Source organism: Macaca fascicularis, chromosome 8 (genome assembly GCF_037993035.2).
Source record: "Macaca fascicularis isolate 582-1 chromosome 8, T2T-MFA8v1.1".
Taxonomy (NCBI): Eukaryota; Metazoa; Chordata; class Mammalia; order Primates; family Cercopithecidae; genus Macaca; species Macaca fascicularis.
Window position 1 is genome coordinate 20,572,039 of NC_088382.1, and position 14,276 is coordinate 20,586,314.

The 14,276-nt window shown below is 40.5% G+C and overlaps 1 protein-coding gene across 24 annotated transcripts in view; it reads left to right on the forward strand.

Annotated features, from left to right (window-relative positions):
- Positions 1–14,276, forward strand: part of SLC7A2 (solute carrier family 7 member 2) — a 73,157-nt gene that overhangs the window by 39,353 nt on the left and 19,528 nt on the right. For 18 of the 24 annotated variants that reach the window (XR_012417105.1, XR_012417106.1, XM_005562670.5 and 15 more), the window contains 5 exons: positions 6,730–7,127; positions 7,847–8,002; positions 10,409–10,574; positions 12,037–12,170; positions 13,529–13,751. Coding sequence is in view for 22 of the 24 variants with exons in the window: in XM_005562670.5 (XP_005562727.2) it covers positions 6,752–7,127; positions 7,847–8,002; positions 10,409–10,574; positions 12,037–12,170; positions 13,529–13,751 (1,055 nt within the window). In the remaining 2 variants the exon portion in view is untranslated. Of the gene's footprint in view, positions 1–1,266; positions 1,813–6,729; positions 7,128–7,846; positions 8,003–10,408; positions 10,575–12,036; positions 12,171–13,528; positions 13,752–14,276 lie in introns of those variants that run through there. The other 6 variants (XM_074000339.1, XM_065518921.1, XM_074000341.1 and 3 more) reach the window with 2 other exon arrangements.

Sequence of the window (14,276 nt, forward strand, 5' to 3'; positions counted from 1 at the left end):
CCCCCGCCCCCCGCAAAAAAAAAAAAAAAAGAAAAAATTCTACCTTATGTCAAGCTATTTCTTTCAAGGAGAGAGTACATACATCTGTGGGTAAAGGGCAGAACTAATGCAGGTTAAACACTTTAAGTACCGTATTGGAAAGTGAACAAATTTGAGTTATTCTACCATGGAAACCACCTTTTGGAAAGAAGAGGAATTCTCAGGAAATGTAGCAGAAATGGCCGAAGGTAGCAGATTGGAAGAGTTGACAGTGGGAGTAGAGTGGGGTGAAGCAGGCTCACTTAGTACCATCTTGACCTTCGCCAGTAGCTTCTGGTTTCAAGGAACAGAGACCACTCTAAATAGCTGAAGTGCACAGGAGGTGTGTCCAAACCATGTCAGGGAATCTCGCACACACAGCATTAGAAGCGCAGCAAGGCCCGGGGGGACAGAGAAGCTCCCCAGGCTCATCTTTCCCTGCCTCCCTGCTGGGGCAGCTGCCTTTCCCAACTCTGCCCTACTCTGAATGACCATGGTATGGCTTATTGTATTTATTTATTTGTTTTCAGATGGAGTCTCGCTCTGTCACCCAGGCTGGAGTGCAGTGGCACGGTTCTCACTGCAACCTCTGCCTCCCGGGTTCAAGCAATTCTTCTGCCTCAGCCTCCCGAGTAGCTGGGACTACAGGCACGCAATACCATGCCTGGCTAATTTTTGTATTTTTAGTAGAGATGGGGTTTCACCATATTGGTCAGGCTGATCTCAAACTCCTGACCTCAGGTGCTCCTCAAGCCTCCCAAAGTGCTGGGATTACAGGCATGAACCGCTGTGCCCAGTCCCCTCTGTGTGGCTTCTACTGCCAGCTTGTGGGTTTCTGCACCTTGTCAAGCTGGTCCCCAGTGTGTGTGACTTCAGCCTGCACTGGACCATTTGACCAACTCGGTTATTTTGTGCTTAAGAGCTTTAAGAACATCTAATTGAGCATTCCCAGCCTTTGACTGTTTAACCCTGAGTCAGGTGTCTCTCTGGTCCAGTGATCTGTGGCTTGGGGGTGTGAAGACAGTGCTATGGGGAGTGTAGGAGGCAGTGGTGGAATCCCAGGTAAGGTAAAAAATTAAGGAAAGGGCCATTCCTCATGTTTGCCATGGCACATAGAAGGTGACAGGTCCTAGCAGCTTGGGGAGAGGGAACAGGTTGTACCCACTGGCAGTCACAGTGACATACTAGCCAAAGATTGCTGAAGACTTTGTGGGCATGGGCATCCGCCTGGTGCCCAAGCCTGCCACCGAGCTCTGGTCGGGAATGCAGAGTGCTGACTGGGCAGGGACTCCGGTTACCAAGGTGCCAAGGGCTTTGCCTTCTTCGGTTTTTGCTGCTTCTGTTCCCCAAGCCTAAACACAAAAGTTGGATGCTTCATTTAATTTTTTTTTCTGCATCTCTTTGAGCTAACTACGTATGCCTTATTCCCACTGTAATGTTGCTTTTACTAAAGTGAAATGGAGTCACATATTTGGAAGCACCAGCTGTCTTTACATAGACTTCCCAGAATTCTCTATCAGCCCTTTATTTGTTGAATGTCTTTAGGAAAAATGCTTGCCTGTGTCTGGATTCTATATCAGAAAATTTGAAATAATATGTTTTAAGTCTAACTTCCTGGCAGTACTGATTTGGTATGAAAGGGGAGAAAATATCAATGTTATTACTACAGTGGTTGTAACTTTGTAGTGGCTTCAGTTGCGTTTTTCGTTTTTACCTATGTCTACACTCGCATGCACTTCTCTGGAGAAAACCCTGGAGGAAGAAATGGTTCAGAAAACTTGATTTGGAGAAAAGGTAAGTTTTAGACCCAATAAAAGTGAAGTGAATATGGTAGAGTGTTTTGTTTTTCCAGAAAAATTCAGGCTTAAGTGTTGAATGCAAAGGTTTGTGGTTTCTGTTTTTGCTAATCAAGGCTGAACAGTTACCACTTGTGATAGTCTTTTATCCTACATTATACTTCTGATGAATTTTTAAAGAAATTAATCTCTCAAAACTTAGCAAAAACAATAAAAGTCAATAAATCCATGGTATTATGGCTATATCTTTTCCCCTTTACTGCATTATTTAACCCACATTATAATTTGAAAATTTATCTCGGAACTTTAACGTTGTAGATTGAAAAAAAAAAAAAAATCTAGGGCAAAAACAATGCAGTAAAGATCCCTACTTATCTATGTGATGTAATTACTTTTTTTCCCATCAGTCCTAAAACAGAAAGAGCAGATGTCTCACCGTGAAACTAGCAAATGGAATGAAGAAAGAAAAAATTGGTTATAATTTGGACAAACTAATTTGTTGAGGGTTTATTGGAACACCTGCCCCACTGGCTTGTGCCAGCTAGTTTCTCCTGTAAGATTTATTGTCAGGGCCTGGGATACTGATATAGAAGATTAAGTTTGAAATGTCAACCTTTACTTAGGGGAGGAAGGGAAAGATTGATTTCTAAGTGACTCAATGCAACATCAAACTTTTGAACTACAGTGAGAATCCAGGATCAACTTGTGACTATGATTGGCAGATTTGAAAAGATTTCTGGGGGTCGTTGAAAGGAAGTTTGCTCTGTTAATGTCATCAGGGTTAGGGATTTACTAGACCTAAAATTCTGTGCTGTCAAGTTGATGGCCTGGGCTGAAGAAGTTTTAGAAGGAGGTAATTTCAAGTTGCTGAGGAAGGAATTTAGCTTTTCGGCAAGAATTAATAGGGCTTTATCAAGGAATAAGGTGCCTAGAAATGGTCATACTTAAGTTTGGGGCAGAATGGGGGTGGGGGCTAAGAACGATCCACATGTATCATTGGGCTCATGAAAATCATTCAGAGACTTTTCTGCAGCACAGCATATTGCTAGTTCCTTCCAGCCCTCCCTTCGCTAATTCTGTTTTCTGATCTAAGCTAATATGCACATACTTGTCTTCCTCAAGAGACGCCACTGTCTCAGTAATTAATAAAATACTTGCTTATCGAAGAAAGATATATATTTCTGGGATTGCCAGAATCACTTGTGACCTCATAGGGATATTGATTAGAGCCTTATATTCTAAGGCCAAGGATATGGGTGTGAGTTTTGTACAGGCCTGTTCCCAAAATCTGCATCATTTTTCTTCTACTACATGCATGTAGGTTTCTTATTAAACATGAGTCCTTGGTCACAGTAGCAATAACTGACAGTGGTTCCAACAGTGCAGATCATCTCCTGGAAAAACAAAGTCTGTGCCCTCCAGAGTAAAGGAATCACCTCCAAAACCCCTGCATTTTATCTCTGCATTTGTATTTGTTGTATAAGTGGGAGGGATTTTTTTTTTGGGCAGTGAAAGTCCTCTGTAAAAATGAGAGTAAGATGGTCATAACCATTTCACATAGGGAACGTATCTTTTTTTAAATGTTGAATAAGTTATAAAAACTTCAAAAATATGTACATACCACATTATATCACTAATATTAGACACAAATTTTTTTCTCATTCTCTTGTTGCCACACTATTTTCGTATATCAGTGTGTCTCGACAAAAGCGTATTTTACAAAAGTACGAGATTCACTTTCGTCGTCTACGAAGCACTGCATGATACACCTGCTAGAACTCAATAAATGTTTGTTTAATAGTGACTCATTAAATTGACCCAATATGTTTGTTCCTTACTTTTCTCCCATCCCATTATAGTCCTACAAAATTAGTTCTGTGTTGTGGCTTTTGCAATCCGTGTTTTACCAGGCTGTGCGTAGTTGAGATTGTTTGCAGAGGACATTGAGTAACCTGCCAGTTCTGAGAAGTTTCTGACGTATGCTTTTCTAATTACTCAAAAGCAAATGAATGCTTGACAAATGGGATCGTTGTCTTTTTTCCCCAGAGCAACATAGAAAACCTGACTACACATAAAATATTTTTCATCTTTAATGGGAAAGAAGTATTTTGCCTACACAGACCTCCCCGCAACCCCTCCAAAAAAGAAAAAAAAATAGGAAAGAATCAGTAGAAATCATATCTTATCTGATTAAAGCTGTGCATTTCTATAAGCAGTCCTGCTTCCTGTGTAATCTGGAGTGAATTAAATTCAATTTCATATTGAAGAGATGACCATCACTAATTTATTCATTTTGGGTAACTTAATAATAAAACATTTTCAAAGGAGGTTTGTTTATTGGTCGACTTGCTTATTCTTTTCTTTTTATGCTTTAGAAATTTCACAAATAACATCATAATCATAGTACCAGGAAAAAAGGATTTGAAAAAAGTTTACCCACAATCCTGTTAGCCCCTGAATCTTTCCGTGGTTTTCCTTGCTTCCTTCCAGATCCTTTCTCTTTAAATATGCAATAGTGGTAGAATTTATGTCTTTTACTCATAAAAGTCAAGGTTAATTCAGTCCTCCACCATAGGCATGTTTTATCTGGTTAAATGACAAATGGATATGCTGCACTTTGTTTATCAATTGTGTTCCCAAAGTTGTATATGACATGTCCCATTTTCACGTGATCTTAAATCATTAGTGAACTTCAGTGTGTCTTTGTTTCTGAGCACTTTTCAGTTGGCCGTGGTCCCTAATCCTTGGTCTTTGTGCATCTCTGTATAAAAATGCTTAGATATTACAGAAGCTCAGCATTTAGTAACTACCTTTCCCATCCCTCCTGACCCCCTCGGTTGGCCTTTATGTAACTTCCACTTTTTACTTCTCAGTTCTTTTTAAGCAGAACGCTTATCTTCTATCTATATGAGAACGGGCTATTTAAGGGTTAGCCAGTGGTAGAAATTGATATACATTTGATTTATGGAAGTATTGATAGTTTTGACTTTGAAAACCTGACTATTGGTAAAACTGGAGGTGTCAACATATTTGCAGATTTTCCCACAAGCGTTTGTGAAGTGTCACGCTTTGGCACTCTGTCGGGTGGCACAGAAGATACTGAAGATGTGTAAAAGTTTTATTTTTATCATCGAGGAATGTGTCACCTATTTTTTAATTTCTCCTTAGGCTTTTCTTCATATTCTTTGACTTACCTGCTTTCACTATTGGAGGCTTGTATTTATATTTATATTGATGTGTGGATAATGTTCCTCAGTTATTTCCTAATCTGCTAAGTTATATGTTTTGGTAGACAATTGCATGTACAGCTCTTTCATTTTTAATATTTCTTTTGCATATAAGTTGTACATATTCATTGGAGACAAATTAGAAATAGGTATTAGCAATATAATGTATGAAATACAGAGATGAACCCATCTTCTAAATATAATTACTCTTAATATTTTGATATGTTTTGCTTTAAGCCTTTTTACTGTAATATATGCCTATGTATTTTTTCTTAACTAATATTCTTATCTTGTTTTGTAACCTGATGCTTTTTCAGTGTTAGATTGTTTAGGCTTGCAGGAGGTGGGGAGTGTGACTTTTTGTCTACTTTATTCATTCCATTTTTAAAAGAACGTAGAATAATATTTGGCATGGACTTTGGACTTATTTATTTAGAAATCTGAAATATAATAAGCTTGTGTATTTTAGTACAAATTCATACTTAAAGCATGGTTGAATGGCAGTTTTAGATTTCAGCAGACTTTGAGAGGTGATTTTTAAAAAATTCTAAAAGTTCACATTTGCTTCACATTCATTATTTAAAATGAAAACAGAGAAGCTCACACATGCTTGATAAATCCGGAGAATACGAAATGATTAAGTTTTTATGTGCTTTTAGACGATAGCTAAGTCCTGTAAGGCTAGAGACCCTATCTGTGTAAGACATCATTCTACACATATTCTCAGCACAATTCCTGGGATTTAGTAAGGCCTGAAAAATCTGGGCCAGGCATGGTGGTTCATGCCTGTAATCCCAGCACTTTGGGAGGCCAAGGAGGTAGGATTGCATGAGCCCATGAATTCAAGACCAGCATGGGCAACATAGTGAGACCCCATCTCTACAGAAAATAAAAAAGTTACCTGAGCATGGTGGCACATGCCTGTGGACCCAGCTACTCAGTAGACTAAGGCAGGAGGATTGATTGAGCCCAGGAAGTTGAGACTTCAGTGAGCTATGTTCATGCTACTGCACTCCAGCCTGGCTGACAGAGTGAGACCCTGTCAAAAAAAAAAAAAAAAAAAAAAGAACCTGAGTTAAATGGATAGTTGAAGTACAGATGGACAGAACCTAAAAGATGAGGCAATTCACTCCCTTCCTTGTAGTGGAGAACGAAATTAGCCATCTCTGAAACATATTTCTATCAGCATATCCTTTGAAAATTTTTAGCTTGGACATGGTGGCTCACACCCATAATCCCGAGGCTGAGCTACTCCAGAGGCTGAGATGGGAGGACTGTTTGAGCCCAGGAGGTTGAGGCTGCAGTGAGCCAAGATTGTGCCACTGCCCTCCAGCCTGGGCAACAGAGTGAGATCCTGTCTCCAAACAAAAACAAAAACACGAAATTATAATATGAGAACAAGAATGGCAAATCTTTTTAATCACCCAAGGCTGCTATATTCCTTTGCTTGCCACATAAGCCATTTATTGCAGTCTCTTATAAACGGACATGTATCTACAGGAAATTGAACTGCAGGAAATTTGAGGCTCTGGTTATTAAACCTTCCTTCTGACTGCTCTGGGTCACTGCATCTCTTCTAACAAGCGAAACGCACACACAGCCTCGCTCTAATTGTGCCTGGAAGCTGGGTCACCAAAGGGAGGGATGATGATTCCAGATCAGCTTCTAACCTCCTCCCTTCCGCTCAGGTTGCCTTCATCAGACGTCAGAATGATTCCCTGCAGAGCCGCGCTGACCTTTGCCCGATGTCTGATCCGGAGAAAAATCGTGACCCTGGACAATCTAGAAGACACTAAATTATGCCGCTGCTTATCCACCATGGACCTCATTGCCCTGGGCGTTGGAAGCACCCTTGGTGCTGGGGTTTACGTCCTCGCTGGGGAGGTGGCCAAGGCAGACTCGGGCCCCAGCATCGTGGTATCCTTCCTCATTGCCGCCCTGGCTTCGGTGATGGCTGGCCTCTGCTATGCTGAATTTGGGGCCCGTGTCCCCAAGACGGGGTCTGCGTATTTGTATACCTATGTGACTGTGGGAGAGCTGTGGGCCTTCATCACTGGCTGGAATCTCATTTTATCATATGTGATAGGTATGTTTCAAAAAGAAGTCAAACGTGTGGAATGGAAGAATTCGCAGCCCTGTGTCACAGCCCTTAGGTTCAGTTGTAGGTGTTGGGTACATCACTTGATGTCTGTGTGTCTCATTTTTGTCATCTCTAAAATGTCTCCTCCTAATTACAGAATTTCCTGGGGTGTTTTTAAGACAGTCTCACTCTGTCACCCAGGCTGAAGTGCGGTGGCGTGAACTCGGCTCACTGCAACCTCCGCCTCCAGGGTTCAAGCGATTCTCCTGAGTAGCTGGGATTACAGGCACCTGCCACCATGCCTGGCTAATTTTTTGCATTTTTAGTAAAGATGGGGTTTCACCATGTTGACCAAGCTGGTCTCGAACTCCTGACCTCAGATGATCCACTCACCTTGGTCTCCCAAAGTGCTGGGATTGCAGATGTGAGCCACGGCACCCAGCCACACAATTCTGTGATTTTTGCTTCATCTTTGACTATGCCTCTTAATGGACTTGCAGACTTTTTTAGTTACAATTCTTTATTGCAAATAAAGTTACCACATTCCACAGTTATGGATTTGAACATTTGATGACTATTGCATGATTATAAATATCCAGATACTGTATATGTGATTAAAATTTTCAATCTTTTGTGAACTCATATTTATCCTGTAATAGAGTAGCAAACAATGCTATGTTAATTTGCCCCCAGTGACTTCGTATCCTCTGTTCCGTTTTGGGAAGGTACGTCAAGTGTTGCAAGAGCTTGGAGTGGCACCTTTGATGAACTTCTTAGCAAACAGATTGGTCAGTTTTTGAGGACATACTTCAGAATGAATTACACCGGTCTTGCAGAATATCCTGATTTTTTTGCTGTGTGCCTTATATTACTTCTAGCAGGTAAGAAAACCAGTTATGCCTCTCCCCAGGATGAACCACACTATTTGTCTCAGGAAAATAGGTTACTTCTGAATTTGGGGCCTGAGTTCCCAAGACCAGGTCAGTATATTTATACATTTATGTTACTGTTAGACATCTGTGGGGTTTATCACTAGCTGGAATCACATTTTAACCTAAGTCTAAATTGTGTGCAGTGGTAAAAATAGCGCTTCTGAGTAAATGGCACCTGGCACACACTAAATAATAGGATGAGGACATTGATTTTTTTAATAATTAATTGCAGGTTTGCAGGAATAGCGGTGGTTTCAGTAAGGAGGAATGTATACTTTCTTGGCATTGTTTCATCTTACTACATACAACTAGGGATATTTGCAATTTCTAGAACAAATTCTGTTTTTCTGACATGCCTTCATCTATATAACGTAGGCCTTTGGTTGTAAAGGAAGCAAGTTCAAATCACCTGTCATTTTGTAATGTTGACATTATATAGACAAACATACTTAGTACTAGGATTTTTCAGTTTTTGTCAGTATGGTAGCATAGTGGTTTTAAGAGGCACAGGATTTCGAATAACCAGATTTCAAACAGATTGCTGTGCCACTCACTGCCTTTAGAACATAGAACAATTTATATAATCTTCCCCTCACTCAGTTTGCTCATACATAAAAGGAGGCATCAGTGTCTGCCCCCTTCAGCCTTCTCATCTGGTTCCTAGTAAGTACTCACATGGTGGTCAGTTTTATTTCATAGGCATAGCTAATCCCTGCTCTGTCTCCTTATATTTGCTTTAACTGTGTAAACATTTTTTCTTTTTTTTTTTTGAGATGGAGTCTGACTGTGTCACTCAGACTGGAGCGCAGTGGTACTACAACCTCTGTCTCCCGGGTTCAAGCAATTCTTCTGCCTCAGCCTCCCGAGTACTGGGACTACAGGTGCCGGCCACCACACCTGGCTAATTTTTGTATTTTTAGTAGAGACACGGTTTCACCATGTTGCCTAGGGTGGTCTCAAACTCCTGACCTCAAGTGATCCCCTCACCTCAGCCTCCCAAAGTGCTGGGATTACGGGCGTGAGCCACCATGCCTGGCCACGTTTTCTATTTTGAGTCTCATTCTTACCTGCAATCCTGCTTATACACATGGGAGTTACAATTCAAGATGAGATTTGGGTGGGAACACAGCCAAACCATATCGATCATTATGAATAGAATACCCTAATAGAAAAAACAGACCCTTTAAATTGAGCCAAACTTTCCAGAGAATATTTTGATAATAGGAACCAATAGTACAGACCTTTGATGCAGTATTACCTTGCCGAAAATTATTGTAAAGAAGTAAATGGAAAGTGTAGAAAGATAGTTATAAAAGAATTATTATGTCAGTGCTATTTATAATTGTAACAAACAAAGAGTGATCTAATTGTCTATAAATAAGGGATGAATTAAAAGTGCAGTACCTCAATATAGTCTAAGATTATGCAGCTGTTAAAAATGAGATTATATATTTACTGGCACAGAAGAGTGTGTGTGTATGTGTGTGTTTGTGTGTGTGTACAAAACTTGGGAGGGAAAAGCATGGTTGATCTTCTTTGTTTTTTTTCTGTGTCTTCAAAGTACTTGAATAGGAAATTGATCACTTTTACAATCAGAATATAAAGTATTAAAATGAGAATAGGTTTAACAAAGTACTTTGTTGGCACAGTTGAAGAATTATCTTTGTTTATGTATTTTGTGTGCATGGCAGATATATGTTTTAGCGTTTACTTTTAAAAAGTTCACAACTGGGCCGGTTGTTGTGGCTTAAGTGCCTGTAATCCCAGCACTTTGGGAGGCTGAGACAGGCGGATCACTTGAGGTCTGGAGTTCGAGACTAGCCTGGCCAACATGGCAAAGTCGCAACCCTACAAAAAATACAAAAATTAGCCGGATATGGTGGCACACACCTGTATTCCCAGCTACTCAGGTGGCTGAGTGGGAGACTTGTTTGAGCACAGGTGGCAGAGGTTGCAGTGAGCCGAGATAATACCACTGCACTTCAGCCAGGGAAACTGAGCGAGACTCTGTCTCAAAAAAAGCAAAAATAGTTTGCAGCCATTTACCTTGCAATTAGATGTTACTTTACCTATCATTGGCAAAGATGGCCAAAGTTACTAGATTTATGTTTCTTAGAAAGTGTGGTGTCTTCTATGAGCACGACCTGCCTCCAAAATTGAGTTGGTTGCATTCAGAAGACCTTTCAGGATTAGGTAATTAACTAATGAGTAAGAACTAGCAGTAGAAGTGGATAGATGGAAATTAAAGATATGAATACTGGTGAAAGAATATCCTACAGCCCTGTATTTGCCTCAAAATGCCATTGCCTTTCCTAAAGATAAATAAACATGGAAATGCCCTTTCTTCTTCCATAGGTCTTTTGTCTTTTGGAGTAAAAGAGTCTGCTTGGGTAAATAAAGTCTTCACAGCTATTAATATTCTGGTCCTTCTGTTTGTGATGGTTGCTGGATTTGTGAAAGGAAATGTGGCAAACTGGAAGATTAGTGAAGAGTTTCTCAAAAATATATCAGCAAGTGCCAGGTAGAATATTTGAGATTTTTTTTTTCTCCTTCTTGTTTAAGACAATATTTTAAGTGGGTATATTAGGTCATTTTTACTCTGCTAATAAAGATATACCTAAGACTGGGTAATTTATAAGGCAAAAGAGGTTTAATGGACTCACAATTCCACATGGCAGGGGAGGCCTCATAATCGTGGCAGAAGGTAAAAGGCATGTCTTACCTGGCGGCAGACAAGGGGAGAGAACTTGTGCGGGGAAACTTTCCCTTATAAAACCATCAGATCTTGTGAGACCCACTCACCATCACAAGAACAGCAAGGACCTGCCCCCATGATTCACCACCTCCCACTGGGTCCCTCCCACAACACGTGGGAATTGTGGGAACGGCAATCCAAGATGAGATTGGATGGGGACATAGCCAAACCATACCAGAGGGCATATGTGAGTTTTCTTCTAGAGCAATGGTTCTCAAATTTCTTGCTTCTGAGACCCTTCTGAGAGGCTGTTCCATTCCAAGACCACTCTTCCCAGACTCCCTTCAAACTTAAAGGTATAGGTGTGCTCCCTATGGAGCAACTCTGTGAACCCATGCACCTGCTGAGCCTCAAGCTCTGCTCCGGGTTTAGGGGAAGAGCAAGGGAAGATCCTAACCATTGGGAAAACTTGATCTTTCCCCCTAGCAGTTTGCCACTGCTAAATAACAACGAGTATTTTTGACTCCTGCATCCTTTAGTTCTTCCTTCAGGACCACCATTCAGTTTTATTGTATTCTTTTAATGCTTTAGTAATCTTTAGACCTTGTTTTTTGGAGAATGTTTTTAGTTGCACAAACAGACATAAGATTACAAAAATACCTATTGCATGGCATGAGGTACACCTGTATGTTTTTCTTGATATATGTTGTTTAGTCTTTCCAATAAGGGAAAAAATTGGTATCCTATAAACTTACATAGTTTTTTTAACATATAATAAAATATTCAGTTTCATTATTATCAATCAAGACAAGGATGTTTTGTTTCATGTTTTTAAATGTCTCGTTAGGGATTGTTAGAGACATGTACTCTGCCGTACTTGATGCTTTATGAGTTGAAGAATGGATTCTCCTAAGTATAAGCATCCATGAGAAGAGGAGGTTTCTGGTCTTTGTCGTCCCAGAGCATGGCTCATATGTGGAGTCTCTGCTCTCAACGTCCTCCCTGGCTGTGGGTTCAGCTGGAGCTGGTCTGGGGCTTCTACATATGCTGTCAGTCAGCCTGTAATTGGGTGTCAGTGATGCAGGAGGGTCATTTTTAGGTACCATTGTTAGGGGCACCACCACATTCTGTAGCACAAGGTGAAGAGAGTAAGGTTTTAGTTTTATGTATATCAGCTTCAAAGAGCTGATAAGCACAACCACCTTCCAAGGATATAGTCTGAGACAAGTTACCGGAAGGAGAGTTTTCTGTCAAAGTGACTTTCCGCTGTGTTTGTTCTCTTTCTTAGAGAGCCACCTTCTGAAAACGGAACAAGTATCTATGGGGCTGGTGGCTTTATGCCTTATGGCTTTACAGGAATGTTGGCTGGTGCTGCAACTTGCTTTTATGCCTTTGTGGGATTTGACTGCATTGCAACAACTGGTAAGAGCAGTGTCTTGGCTCAGTGTAGAAGAATGGGTGTTCCTTGTCGTGCACGAGTACCCGTGTGTGGCAGCAGAGGGTCCAGGAAAGAGAGACGGATTTGGGATAAGAAGGGCACTAGTTCCAGACCCAGCTGTGACACGTGCTGCTAATGATAAAAAGAAAGAATGCACCTCTCTGCCCTTGGTTTCCAGTTGGTAAGTTTCGGAGAGCAATTCCTATTCCTCAGATAGTAGGAAGATTCCCTAAAATAATGCATATGAAAAATACTTTGCAAGCTGTTGGATTACTTTATAAATGTTAGTCATTATTACCATCCCTAACCTTCTGTCCAGAAGTGCTGTCACGTGGGCCATACATGATGATCATGTTCTTAAATGGTCTCTTCGTTAGTGGGAGAAAAAATATTGTGCCTGTTCTTTCTGTGTTATCTTATACAACATCATCATCATGCCAGAGTCACTCTCTAAATGTCTCCTCTATTTTTATATCTTGGTATGGCCGTACAATTGACCACGTTTTGAGTATTCAATCTCATTAGTGTACAAAGTATACTGTTTTTTAAATTGAAATTAGAACTTCATACAAATAGATGAAATAACGTCATCTGAAGCCTTCATATTTAAAGGCCTACGGAATGGCACGGCAGTCATTTAATCTCTGTAGATGAATCATTTTCCAAATGGATTAAGACTGCTATTCTGTCTCTAAACACTTAACAGTGCTGATATGTTATGGATTTTGGTTGATTGGTTGGTTTTTTTCTTTCCTGGAGATAGGAAACTGACTGGCATGACTTCTCCTTTTCTCCCTCTGGGAATTGGTTTTTTATGTAATAAGAAAGTACCTTCAAGAATAGAGGAAATTTCGTGTAAAACAGATGGATCGGCCGGGCGCAGTGGCTCACACCTGTAATCCCAATCCTTTGTGACGTTGAGGAGAGTGGATCACTTGAGGCCAGGAATTACTTGAGGTCGGGAATTAGAGACTAGATTGGCCAACATGGTGCAAACCATCTCTCCTAAAATACAAAAATTAGCCAGGTGTGGTGGCGCACACCTGTGGTCCCAGCTACTCAGGAGGCTGAAGCAAGAGATTTGCTTGAACCTGGGAAGCAGAGGTTGCCATGAGCCAAGATCACGCCACTGCACTCCAACTTGGGCAACAGAGCAAGACTCTGTCTCAAAAAAATAAAATAAAGTAAAATAAAATAAAATAGATGGACCAAGATAAGAAAAGGAAAGGGACAAAAACAGAGAAGAATTACCCTGGAGGAAAGGAAGAATTTTGCACAATTTAGTTTCTTTACCTATGAATGTTTTATTAAGCATACACATCTTTTGTTTATATTTCCTTAGGTGAAGAAGTTCGGAATCCCCAGAGAGCTATTCCCATTGGAATTGTGACGTCTTTGCTTGTTTGCTTTATGGCCTATTTTGGGGTCTCTGCAGCTTTAACACTTATGATGCCTTACTACCTCCTCGATGAAAAAAGCCCCCTTCCGGTAGCATTTGAATATGTGGGATGGGGTCCTGCCAAATACGTTGTGGCAGCTGGTTCTCTCTGCGCCTTGTCAACAAGGTACATTGCGTGGCCTTTGGGGCAGGGGCTGTTTGGGATTCTACAAAGTAGTCAGTGTCTAAAAATTTGCTTTTGTCTATTTAAAAAGTATCCTAATAGAAACAAAATATTGTGCAACTTTGTATTTATTGATTAGCTTGCTCCGAATTTCCAGATAAAAATCTTAAAGGATAAACTCCCCTGCTGTTAGTTCAGAGTCAGTTTTTGAAGACAGTGATGGTCCAGGCTTCAGTAGAAATATATGTGGCATTGATACACACACACACACACACACACACACGTATCTGTGGCACATAGTCATGTATATAGGCATTATGAAACTTCAGGATTCTTGTCCTAAAATGTTTCTCCATTGGCTTTGGTGATACTAGTAGTTCTTTAGACATCTGAGAATGTATGTACAGACCTTGCGTTTGCTACACTCTGTTTGAGTAATACTGAGCCTATGTGAGTGAACACTTATGCTCTGTCTTTTAAAAATATAGTGTGCTTTTTATTGTGAAACATGGAGACTTTTTCTTAGCA